This window comes from Lichenostomus cassidix, chromosome 4A (assembly GCF_008360975.1).
Source record: "Lichenostomus cassidix isolate B80296 chromosome 4A, HeHo_3.0, whole genome shotgun sequence".
NCBI lineage: Eukaryota > Metazoa > Chordata > Aves > Passeriformes > Meliphagidae > Lichenostomus > Lichenostomus cassidix.
Window position 1 is genome coordinate 1,695,234 of NC_139485.1, and position 12,560 is coordinate 1,707,793.

The 12,560-nt window shown below is 51.2% G+C and overlaps 1 protein-coding gene across 6 annotated transcripts in view; it reads left to right on the plus strand.

The window, feature by feature from the left end:
• Window positions 1-12,560, plus strand: part of ARHGEF9 (Cdc42 guanine nucleotide exchange factor 9) — a 201,731-nt gene that overhangs the window by 163,610 nt on the left and 25,561 nt on the right. For all 6 annotated transcript variants that reach the window (XM_085060023.1, XM_085060024.1, XM_085060018.1 and 3 more), the window contains exon 10: window positions 6,171-6,302. In XM_085060023.1, coding sequence (XP_084916149.1) covers window positions 6,171-6,302 — 132 coding nt within the window. The remainder of the gene's footprint in view (window positions 1-6,170; window positions 6,303-12,560) is intronic.

Sequence of the window (12,560 nt, forward strand, 5' to 3'; positions counted from 1 at the left end):
GAGCTGGACCCAGCAGAGGATTTCACTGCTTGATTCTTTCCTCTAAAGCAACTGTGAATCATCAGATGCAGCCCCCACTGCACAGCTGTCCATGGAACAGCCAGAAGGATGCACAGAAACCCAAAATACCCAGAAGTGAACCACAGTGTAATGCAGGAAGAGAGTGGGAGAAATGAAAAGATTGGATCTTTTGGAAATGCTTGGATCTGCTGAGATGTGTGCAGGTGTTCCTTTGGCACTGCACACCCCAGATCTCACCCAGTGGCTGCAGGAATGTCCCCAGGATGTGGATCATTGGGGTTGGTTCCTCACCCAGCCCCTGAAGGCTCGGATCTTTACCTTCTGTGCAGTTTTGGGGTACAGGAGGGATCTCTTGGTGTGCATCCCCAGCTCTCCAGGCTGTGGGGAAGGGACATTTCTGCTTTGAGGAGAAGACCACGGCTCCCAGTTGGTGTTTGCTGTCACTTCTGTCACTGCTGTGCTGGACAGGCCTGTCCAGTCTGTGGGAAATGCTCCTGACCAGAGAGAGGAACCCCCAGCTGTAATTCCCATCTTTCCTGGCCCTGTTGCTGCTCTAATCTGACCTTTCTGTAGCTGTTCTGTCCATCCCTGTGGCTCCAGCCAGCCCAGAGCACAGGCACAGCACAGCCTTCCTGAGACCCCTGAAAACAGCACTGACTACAGGAAAACAACAACCAGGAGTAAAAAATTACCAGTTTGGTCTTTTTTCACCAGAAATCCAGGCAGGGCATGAGATAGAGCTAATCCCAAATTCCCACTGTGTTGGCACTCGGTGAATGATTTCAGTGGCTGAATGTTTCAGCACGTGGAAATATTTCATCTGGAGGAATGTCTGTTTTTCCTCAGCATCTCGAGACTGATGATGCTGATTCTCTGATCTGAAGTTGCGTTTTCATTTCTAAATTTACCCATGTGTCGTGAGGAGACGGTGGAAAAAGATTTTTTAAAGAAGAAGAAAAAATCCCAACCGAGCAAAAAAGACTTAGTGAGTGAACGAATATTTGAAATGTTCTTGTGTATTAAGTGTGTGTACATGTTTTCTCGGAAGGAGAGTGTGTTACTGGGAATGCTGATCCTAAAAAGAAATAGGAAAAGTAAGGGCATGTCCCAGCTGTTTAAAGCAGAGGGGTTTTACTGAATCCCATGTTTTAGGATTCAGTATCATTTTTAGCCCTCCAGATTTCCTGCATGGCCTCAAAAAGGTGAATTTCAGGATGAGGTTTTGAAAACTCTGAATATCCTTGAGTTAACCAAGGCCAGAGGTTTTTCCCAAGAAATCCTGCAAGCAGGATCAGATAGTTTAAATTGCCAGTGGGACCAGGAAAGGGTGGCCTGGCATGAGGGACAGCCAGGGCATGGAGTCTTAGGGAATTATTGGCAGCTTTGGCCTCTTTAGACAAGTAATGACTGAGCAGAATCTTAAGGGAAGATTCTGATCTTGCTGGCTGCTGGGAATTAGAAATAATCCCAGTCACTGGGAGATGTGTTCCTGTGTAATTTGTGGGAATGTGGGCTTGACCGAAAAGCCTGCCTTGGTCTGCTGCCATGAGTGAGTCACTCCTTTATTTTGTAACCTGAATTCCCAGTGTATAAACAGCCCCAGAGAGGTGCTGCCCACACCAATCCTCCGCTGCCTTTCGTCCTTTGAGCCGCTAATGGCTCCGAATTTGGGGCTTCCACCACCTCCCGCCGAGCCCTTAGAGCTCTCCGTGTCTGAAGTGTTCCCTGATGTTCCATCTGCGTTTCCCCCTGCTCAGCACTGTCCCCTGGCTCGGAGTGAAACACCCTCAGATCAAACCGGTGCCGTTTGAAGGCACAAGGCAAAGCAGCACAGAGGGGCTGGAGCAGCCTTCAAAGGGGACAGCCAGAGCCCATCCTGGGCAGCCTTTGCTGCTGGCTCCCTGCCCTCAGACAGAGCTCCAGCCTCAAAGCTTGGTGGGAATAGCTGCTCAGACACACAGAGCAGGATTAGAAGGAGATTCCCGCAAGCCCATCCTCATTTCCCAGTCCTTGCCAGCCCCAGTTTGGGCAGGGCTGTATTTACACCGTGCAGAGGTGCATCCCTGCCTTCCCCTGTGCTCCTGTGCCATGGCAGGAGTCTGATCCCTGTTTCCTGTCCCCACATGGATCCTGTGAGCCCACAGAGCCCTGTGCCACTGTGCCCAGCCTGCTGGGCTCTGCTCTGGGCACCACTGGGGCTCAGTTTCCATGGGCACAACCCAGCACAGCCTCTCCAAATGCCCTGCACGGATGGTGCAGAGATGGAAAACAGGTCTGTGCCTCAGCACACCTGGAATTGCTCAATTTTATGCCTTTTCACAGAGCTCTTGAACCACATCAAAACAAAATGAAGCAGCAATCACTGCAGCAGCTCAGGCTCTCTCTCCAGCCCTCCAGCAACACTTTCCTCCCTTTCAGCCCAGTTTTTTCTCACAGGAGGGAGGTGATGTGGAGGGAGGAGATCTGTGGAGGTCCCTGATCCAACAGTGGGATGGATGTTTGGCACAGGACAGAGCCTTGCTCATCAGCCTGGATGGGTTTGAACTTGCTATTTAAACAAATTGCTTTGGTTTGTGTAGAGATGTGGATATTCCTACCAAAGATTCCCATGGGGTGCCACTATGGCAGCTTCCAAGAGTATTAAATTTCCATGAAGGGACAAATATATGTATTTGGGAAATACAATGAGCATTGTCCTTTTAAATTTCTTCCCATTCCTGTTATTTACGGGTCCTTTAAATCAAGACTTGCTGCCCTTAATTACATAATCCATAATCACTGACTTCAGCCTAATATTGCATTAGTGAATCCAAGAGTGCCATGAAAGGAAGCTGCCTGCAACCAGCACAGTGAGGACAGCCTGATGAGAAATCCTCCTGGGAAAAAAACCACGGCAGGGACTGAAACAGGGCCTTCTTCTTCCTTTTTTTCCACCCCCCAGCAACAGAAGGTATCAAAACTGAGCCTGTTGAAAAGGACAACATTTCGCTGGCGTTCCTTTTTGTGATCTCAGTGTAGCCTCGGGTGCTAATCAGCCTGTCAGTCTCTAATTGCAGAACAGCGGTGTCAGGCACGAGAGAGCCCTGCTGGCTCCCTGGGAGGTGGGAAAGGGCACAAAATGCCCTCCTGGAGCCCAGCAGGGACAGCAAGGGGCTGTGTCAGGGTGGGCTGGGTGCAGGGGAGCAGCTCCAATGGGCTGTGGGCATTCCCAAGCCCAGGGAAGTGTCTGACAGCTCTCCGTGCTGAGCCCTTCCCTGATATCCTGGTGCTCCCAACAGCATTTAATTCATCACAAAACCCCTTTGGTTCCTCCCAGCTGCCCATTCCAGAGTGTGGTGGGCACTCCAGCAGAGCTGGGGAGCTGGGGATCCACATCTTTCCCAGACAGCAGCAGCAGTGCTGACCCTGTGCTGTCACAGTCAGCAGTAGCCTGGGGACTCTGTGTGTCACTGCAGGGCTCGAGGGAGCTCTGATCCAGCCTGGATCTGGGTGACCTTCTGCTCCCATTACTGCACACCAAGGACTTGGGCTGTGCCTGGCACTGTGTGAAGAAGAGAGGACTCAGCTTTCCTTGGCTGCCCTTTGGGTGCAGCAGGATGTGCACTGAAAGCCCTGCATGCAGCAGGGTGGGCTGAGGGCTTTTGGTGGAGCTTGTGGGACATAACTCAGGGTGGAAAAGGAGTCAGGGCTTCTCTTGGCCATTCTGCTGCTGTGCTCTGCTGAACGTCTGCCAGTTCAGAGTAACTAAAAGTTCAGTCTCTTCCTTTTTCAGCAGGGTTTCTCTTAACTTACAGAAGGATACAGATGATCCAGCCTCTGTAGGAGTCAGGAAAAAATGGAAAAAAAAAGGAAATTTTTTCCTAGTTCTGTACAGGATTGGAGGCGTGGGACTGGGAGAGACATTTGGGGAAGTCTGCCTGGAGTCAGGACACGGATAGAGCTGTGCTGGGGGAGCCATGGTGGCAGTGGAGCTGAAAAGCCAATGTCCCTCTTTGCCCCCCACCCTGCAACTGCCCCCTGAGCCCCTCAGTGGGGAGCAGCAGGAGACAATCTGTGCTGTTCAGAGAGCTGCACAGCTGTGCCAGACAAGAAAAGCCTTTGGAGGTTCAGAGGTTCTGGCCTGAGGCTCCCCTGTGGGAATTGGCACAGCAGCCCAGGCTGGAGGAGCAGGGCAGCACCATGGACAAGCTGCTCTTGGCCAGCCACGTGCCAGTCCCAAACTCCTTGCAGTCTGTATCTCCCAGTTTGCTCACCCCAAATGCGAAATCAGCTATTTCCAGCTTATAGACTGTATATAGAAATTGTTTTCCCCACATAAGAAATGCAATACAAATCCCATCATTTCGGATCTGGATGTTTTTGGGTTATGTTGCTTGCAGGGACTACACAGTTTGGATTCAGCTAATCAAGTAGAAGTGTTTACAGAGCCCTCTGTGTGTCCTCAGGCTTCAGATGCTACCACAGGAGTAAAAGACAAAGCTGCCTTTCTATTTTTAGCAGCCAGCCTCTCCTAAGCTCGCCCCCTCTCCCAAAGCTCCCATCCATAGGCCTGTGGGAATCTTCTTCATATAAGCTCATGTTTAGCCAGGCAAGCTCCCAATTTATGGAGCTGGTGTGATTTCTTCAGAGGCTTCTTGTTCTTGTGTCCACCTGAGCTGTGGCAGCAGCACACTGGTCCTTGGGCTCTGGCCAGGCTGACATGGAGCCCTGCTGAGGCACTGTGTGATCCCAGCCCATCCCATCCCTCTGTGTCCTGGGCAGTGATCCCTCATTACCCCCGGGGTAGCACAGGCACAGGAGTGAGGCAGGGAGGTGGATAAAGCCCTGGCTAAGGCGATTTGGAAGTCTGTGCTGCAGCTTGGTGATGCAGCGACTTAATGAAGCTGCTGCTGTCACAGGACACAGGCGGTCGCTCCCAATCAATGCTGGGAGGTTAATTACACATTTACCTGAGCAGCAGTTGGAAATCCTCACCTAGGAAGCAGGAGTGGGGGGAACTCTTGGCTGCTCTGGCACCTGCAAGTGTGAGCAGCACCAGAAGTGTGTGTCTAGCTAGATGCCCCCCATAGCTGGCTGAACCTTTACAAGCTGTTTGCTGGGATTTTTGGGACGCTCTTGTCCCAGAAATCAGTTCCAGCTTGGCATCAAAGCCAGAACTGCAGTAGTTTCACAGCCAAAAAAGAAAAAAAAAGCTCTTCTCTGCCTTGCTCCTGAGTCCTGCTCCTTACCTTTCAGCCAGAGCCATCCCGCTGCCTTCCGCGGTGCTCCGCCGAGATGCCCACAGGGCAGGTGGTGGTGAATTCACCCATTTTTAATAAATAGATTTTAATTAACTTTTTAAAAAGTCCAGCTCATTCCAATTAGTGGAGGGTGACTGCATTTGTTCTCTCCAAGAGTGGGAGAGAGAGTGCTGTGTTTTCAAGACCATCTGCTCATGAATCCTTAAAAAAAACTCGGAGAGGAAAACAAGCGTTAGCCGGAGGCAGGGAGGGGTGAGGGCACTCTGGCAGCCAGCAGGGAGGCCTGGCCAGCCAGGGGGAGCCGGGGTGGTCCTGACAGGAGTTTGGAGCTGAGGAGCTGTAATGAGCTATGGGAGAAGGGGCTGGCAGTGCCTGGATGAGTGGGAAGAGAGGCAGCAATCCAGAGGGCTGAGTTCTGGCAGCTTCAGAGGTGGGGAGCTGATATCCCAATGTGTCCCAGGCTTTTGGAGCTGGCCTGACATTTCGGGAGGGGAAGTGCTCTGGGATGCTGTTTTAAAGGGAGGGCATGCAGGGAATTTGGTACCCTGAATTCCAAGTGGCTCTGGGGTGGGCAGGAGGAAGGGCCTTCATTCTCTTGGTACCACCAGCACCTGCAGTGAGATTCAAGGGTCTGGGGGTACCTGGAGAGGGCAGTGGGGACAGTGTGTGGAGCAGCTGTTCCCTCATTGCAATGTGAGCCATGGTGACCATCCTGTGAGTGTTTACACTCCACTCAGTCACTCCCTTCCCTTCAGAATCATCCCCTAACCCCAGTTTCTGGCCCAAAATCAGATGAGGTGGCTTTGAGAGCTGCAGAAGGGCCAAAATCTTAATTGGAACTTCTCTCCATCATGCAAAGACAAACTTGTCCAGTGCAGCTGACTGAGCCTCGTTGCCTGTGCCCTCCAGGGAGACGATATCTTGGACCGCAGCTCGGAGCTGATCTACACGGGAGAGATGTCCTGGATTTACCAGCCTTATGGACGGAACCAGCAGCGAGTTTTCTTTCTCTTTGATCACCAGATGGTTCTCTGCAAGAAGGTAAGGACACAGCTAAGGGCGTGCTGTGGACAGGCTTGCCAGTCCAAAGTGGTTTTTAGGGCACGGTGGCTGTTGGCTGCACGTGCAGAGGAGGATGTGGAAGGAAGGGCAATCACATGCCCGGGATGGGGAGCATGCAGTGATACAGGGATTTTTGTGCTCATGGCAAATCCAGCCTCCACTTGTTCTTTTCATGCCTTTTTCTCATGTGCCCCTTGTTTGGCTCGGTGCCTCCCTTCTCGTTTTAGGTTTTGGCTGCAGTGCATGATGTGGGATTAGATAGCCCTGCAATTCCTGTCTGAACTACAAAACCTGGCACCGGGGCTGCCAGCCCAATTGCTGCATGGAGATGGTGATGAGCAGCAGCCAGGATGTGCTGGGTGGCTGGGCTGCTGCTTGGGGAGAGGCTTGTGAAGCCTCATCCTGCTGTCACTGCCGTGTTGGGTGTTCCAGGGCCCCTCCCTGCCACAGAATTGTGGAGAAGGTGGGAAGGCAGTGCAGGGTGCTGGTGCTGGTGTGCTGTAGGGCTAACAGCAGCAGGTGAGCTGTGTCCAGAGCAGCTCTTGAGCCCCTGTGTGCCACTGAGATGATCCCAGCTCGCTGCCATCACCTGAGTGACATGAAGGGACTCATCACTCCTGGGTGTGACAGCTCAGGATTTGCCACACAGAACTGTGCAGGGAGGGTCCCTGGGCCAGCACAGGGCTGTGTTCCTGTCACAGCTCCCTGGCTCAGGACAGGCTGAGTGTGGCACCTCTGAGGAAGCCCTGCCAGCGCGGGAAGGGCGTGGGTGGGAATGTGGGTGGCTCTTGACTCAGCATGGCATCACTGCCCCCTCCGCGGCCTGGGCACTGCAGTGGGTGGCACTTGCTTCTCCTGAGTCATGGTTGACTGAAATTCTGCCTTCTGGAAAGCCTGTGCTTGTTTTTCCCCTCCTCGTGGCTGTGCCTTTCCCTCCTTGCCCGGCTCTGGACAGAAATAACCACGGAGCAGCAATGAGAGCCAGAGAGCTGCAATGAGTCTGGAGGTGCACAGCTGCTTTCCTTTTTAATCCTGACCTCCTCCTCTTCGACTGTGACCCTGAATTTCCAATTCAGAAGGCAGCATCCAGCTGGGCTTGCAGCTAGGTCTGGTCCAGAGAGATTTGAACATCCCCTTAATTCCGGGAAAATCAGGGATTTCCGTGGTCATCAGCATGAGTGGAGAGTGGTCAGCAATTCCCAGCAGGCTGGGAAGGTTCCATCAGTGTGCAAACAGTGTTAGTGTGGCACTGTCCTCTCCCTTCTGCGTGGAAAAGGAATTTTGGGGGTGTGGAGGTGCTGCACGAGGGGTTTTCCTGCATGGGAAACACCCCATGGATTGCAGGGTCTGGACCTGCCTGGCAGGGAGCTTGGAGCCACTGTGTGCCCACGAGTGTGGGGTGACAGGGCAGGGGGTGACACTGACAGGGCACAGGGCTCAGACCCACTGCAGCCTCTCCTTCTCTGTCTCTTTTTCCAGCATCAAACTGCAGCTGCTGCTTCTCAGTGTTGGGGTAGGAGGGGAGATGAGGCCCCAGCTGGACTCTCCCATCCTGACCATGCTTTCCTTTATTAGGAATCATTTTCCAAGTCTGGAATTCAGAGGAGTGTTAGCTTGCATTTTGGGACCACACATCCCATAGATAAAATAAATCAGAATTTGTAGTCTGTGCTGTCCTGACCTTCCTGACAGATCCCACAAGGCAGGATCACCTCTGCTTTATTGGAAAACACCTCTGCCCCATATCCTGGGGCTTTCTGAGTGAAACACCATTTCCCTCAAGGTGTGGGAGGCTAGAGCCAGCCTTGCTTAGCCCTGCTCTAAATTTGTCCCCTGAGGGATATGAAATGTGACCCACACCCCCCTGAGAACAGCTTTGGAACCACTCAGGGTGGCACATCTCAGTGAATCTTCAGAAAATGTGCATTTTCTTCAGGTATAATAAACTAATAGGTATGATACATCCCTCATCATGACACAGTCAATATGAAAATACTTTTGTTTTTAAATTATAATGGTTGATTTTTATCTCTTTATTCTCCAAAAGAGATTTTTAATAGAAATAAGAAACTGATTCCTTATTTAAATATGCCACAGATGCTTCAGTTTGGTGAAGGCATGGTAGTTACCCTGAGAGGCTTTAGAAGGCAAACACTATTTTAGACAGGATCCTTGTGTCCTGCTTTCCAGAGGCTTTGCCATCCTTTTCTCTTGGTGTCTGAAAGTGTTTCAAGGTTACAGTGCCTTTTTTTGTTGGACACCTGGCCGAGCCATTCCTGTGAGGGAGGATTCAGGGTGATTTTCCATGACATTATCACCTGGTTGTTGCCTGCATTTTACACCCATGAGACTGGGAATTCCTGACTGCATTTCCATGACCCCCATTCTGTCGACAGAGCCCTGGGTTGGGAAGATGAGTGATTACCCAGGGCTGCACTCGAATGTGCTTGGCAGATGTTATTTCCACCACTGTGGCTGTATTTAAGTCTTTCTTCCAAGCAGGAAAGGTTTCCAAGGGCTGCAGCAGGTGAAGCTGACACCATGGCAGGCACCTCTGCCTGCTGGCAAACACCTTGCAGAGCAACTTGTGTGGCACAATTTCCACCAAAATAGTTTCCAGGCTTTACAGATAAATCTCTTTGGCTCAGATTTTGCCATCACACAGCACTGGTCACTTCCTGACAGGACCACTGAATTATTTCCTGGTGCCAGGAGGTGAGGGTCAAGTGAAATGGCCTTGTCAACCTTTTCAGGGTTCAATAAACTAAATGTAGATACACCAGTTTGGATGCTACAGTTCCTGATCCAGAGCACTGGGAGAGCTCAGCATTCAGGTTTTCCTAGCAAAGCCAGGTAACTTTCAGCTGTTGGATTAATGTCCCACTCTCCCAGTGAATTTCTGCCCACATTCCCTGAACCACAGGCTGAGACATTGCCGTGTGCATGAGGACAAGGTGGTGCCTTTTCCAAAGAGCTGGTTGGATGCCCTAATGCAGAGCTGCCTTTTGGGAAGGCAGAAGGGAATAGCCTGGGCAGGAAGCAAGCAGTGCCTCAGTGTGCCTTGCCATATGTGTATAATCAGGAGAAAAATGCCTATTCTGGGATGCTGACCATAATTACGAAGAAATGAAGGCAATCCTGCATGATGGTAACACTAAAAGATGTTGCCTTAAAGGCACAGGGTCCACTTTCCTTATCACCCTGAAGTTGAGAGAGTTTGACACAGAGATGCTTTAGATTTGCAAATCATGGTACTTAACATCCAGGCCTGTGACACACAGCGTTAATTATGATCACTTGGGGGATGCTTGAGGTTCTTAGCAGATGAGGATCTTTTTTTTTCTGTTCTGGGTGATAATTTGAATTCCCCCAATGGGCTCCAGGGCACTGGCATGGGGCTGGGAATGACAGTAGGAAGTAGAAAGGGTTAACAGAGTTCCTGCTCTAAATTCCACTCTTCTTTCACCAATAGCCGAGCAGTCCTTGATGGGGCTCTGTGTTTAGTGTTTTCTGACAGCGCAGAAAGATCAGTGACTGCATGAAACACATTTAGTTTTCATTTGTGCTTTTTATGTGTCTCCTGTAATCAAGAGGCAATGCAAGCTCCAGCTTGTGGTTTATTGCTCTTGCTGTCTTCCCTTGAGCTGCCTGAGCAGAGCAGGTTGGATGAGAAGCAAAATGAGACCAGTTTAATAGCAGTATCCAGACAGCCAGCCAGAAATAGCTGTGCTACAGGAGATGGAGTAAATAAAATAATCCTGTCAGACTCCATTGCAGTCCAGGTTTCCAAATGGGAAGATAAAAGAGACATTTCTGAGTCCTTTTAGTGGAAGAAGGTCTAGTTCCCATGTAGCTTCTGTTGGAAACACTGAGATAATCTCTGCACCAAAACAACACCCCTGCTTTTATAACAGCTTAAAGAGGGCCTGTGAGACCAGCCAAAAATCTTGTTTGCAAACACAGAGCAGCCCTGGGACACTTCTTAGTACTTTAAGTGGGTTTTTAACCAACCAGGAGCAGTGCTTGACTTCAGCAGCACCTCCCAGACCCTCTTTTTCTCCCAGTACCACAGATCTCCACAAAATGCCCCATTTTGGGTCAGGCCTGGGCCCAGCCTGCAGCAGGGTGGGGAAATGGGCCAGGCTGGGTTCCAGCAGCTCAGGAGAGACTCAGGGGTGCTGCTGGTGAGATCACTGCTGTGATTCCTGGGGTGTCCTGTGCAGGGCCAGGAGTTGGACTCTGATGATCCTTGTGGGTCCCTTCCAACTCAGGATGTTCCATTATTCTGTGAGGTGGGCCTGGAGACGACCAAAGAGAACACATTGGCTTGGTCACAGAGTGTGAAATGAAGTTTTTGGAGCCAGTTTTTCCACTGACAGACCCCTGTGCTGTTGCCCAGCTGGTGCTGTCTGCAGGCAGGAGGTTTGTGTGAGACCACAGAGCATGGAAGGGAAGTTGGATGCTCCCATCCATCCCTTGGCCAAGGAAGGCAAGCTCAGCAATTAACAGGCTATAGATTAACACCAGTTATGAAACAGCTTTCAGACAGGGGTACTCAAGGGAAAAAAGCATTCCTAATAGTCCCACAGCCTGGAAGGGCTGGGCAGGTGCCAGGGACGTGTCCTAAGCAGGATCCAGAGGGACTGGAGGAGCCAGCAGGAGGAGTGCTGAAATCCAGAAAGGGCTGAATTTAGAGTCCTTCACCATCTCACCATCTGTGGTGTTGTCTGGGCAGGGCTCAGGTTTAGCCTTCTGTGACCATACAGATTTGCAGGATGCTCTACAAAACACTCTGTGCCTCACTTCCCGCTCCTGGAATTGCAGTGGGTGTAAATTTGGCCCACAAGGAGAACCTGCAGAGCTGCAAACCTACCCCTCCTGCTGCCGTGGCCTTTCCCCAGCACAGTCTGAAGCCCCTGGGAGCAGCTGGAGAGGCCAGAAGAGCTGAGTGACGTGGCTGCACGAGGGTTTCCCATCTTTTCCTGTTATTAATCCTTTGGAAAGGCTCCACAGCCAAAGGGATGGGGCTCGGGGTGGAACAAGGCATCAGGATGCCACTGCTGCTCCACTGAATGCACGGAGCGAAAATAGCATTTCCACACAAACGCTCCCAGCTCCAGCCCTCCCCCTCTCGGATCCCACACTGCAGCTCCGTGGAGCTGGCGAGGATGAATCAAACGTCTCTTCCCAAACTCAGGAGACAGACAGTGCTGAATAATTTGGCAGGAATCTGCCGACCTCCCCGGCACAGCTGTCCTTGTGCAGGAGGAGTTACGTAAACTGAGAGCGCGGCATCTCGGCTCCCCTGGGCACACTCCTTGTCCCATGCTGGGAAGTTTGGGGTGGGGAGCTGAGGGGGTTCTGGGGAGGTGGAGTTACATCTCCCTGTCCCTGGTAGGATCCATCCCTCAGCTCATTCTGTGCTGTGCAGACCCTATTTCCCTGCTCCCAAACACTGGCTCAGCCCCAGCTGCTCTGTCTGAGGGCTCAGAGCAAAGCTCACAGGCTCTGGCATCCACTTAGATTTATTTGCTGATACCAAGAATATTTAGGATAAAAACACTCCAAAGGGTTCATTGAGTTTTAGGGTCTCATTTGGACCGAGGAGAGGCGCAGTGTTGCACTGAGCTCCATTTGGGCAATGAGCTGGTGTGTCACTGTCCCACTGAACACTCAGCCCAGAGCAGGGTTAAATTAAATGTACAAATGCTACAGAAAACTGTCCCCTTGGTGTTCATGAAAAGCAGGCCGGGCTGCTTTCGTCAGAGGGTCTCTTTAAGGTAAATTAGACTTTAAAAATGTAGGCTTGGAATCTTTTTTTAATAAGTCAAAGAACGTTGAAAGCCCTCATGACTAAAGATACCCAAAGACATGGCAAAGTGGCAGCATGCCATGCTCTCATTGCTCACGGCAGGCTGGGCAGAGGGAAGAGAGAGAGCAGGCAAGCAGCAAAAGCAGGACAGATTTCAGGAGTACATTGAGAAACTCTGCTCCTCAGCTCTGCTGTCAGTGCCCAGGCCAGCAGGAAATAACAGAGAAGGGTCTGAGACCCACCCTCACCTCAGTGCTAAAGGCAACTCAAACTTCCAAACCTCTGCCTTTCCCAAATCATGAGCTGGTATTTGGTGAAGTTATTGGCAACCCTGGTTTAGTCTTTTCCTAATTTCAGCATCAGCTGTTCCATGTCAGCTGCTCACCAAGGGTAGGACGTGCCATGGGTGGGTCTGTCCAGCCTCA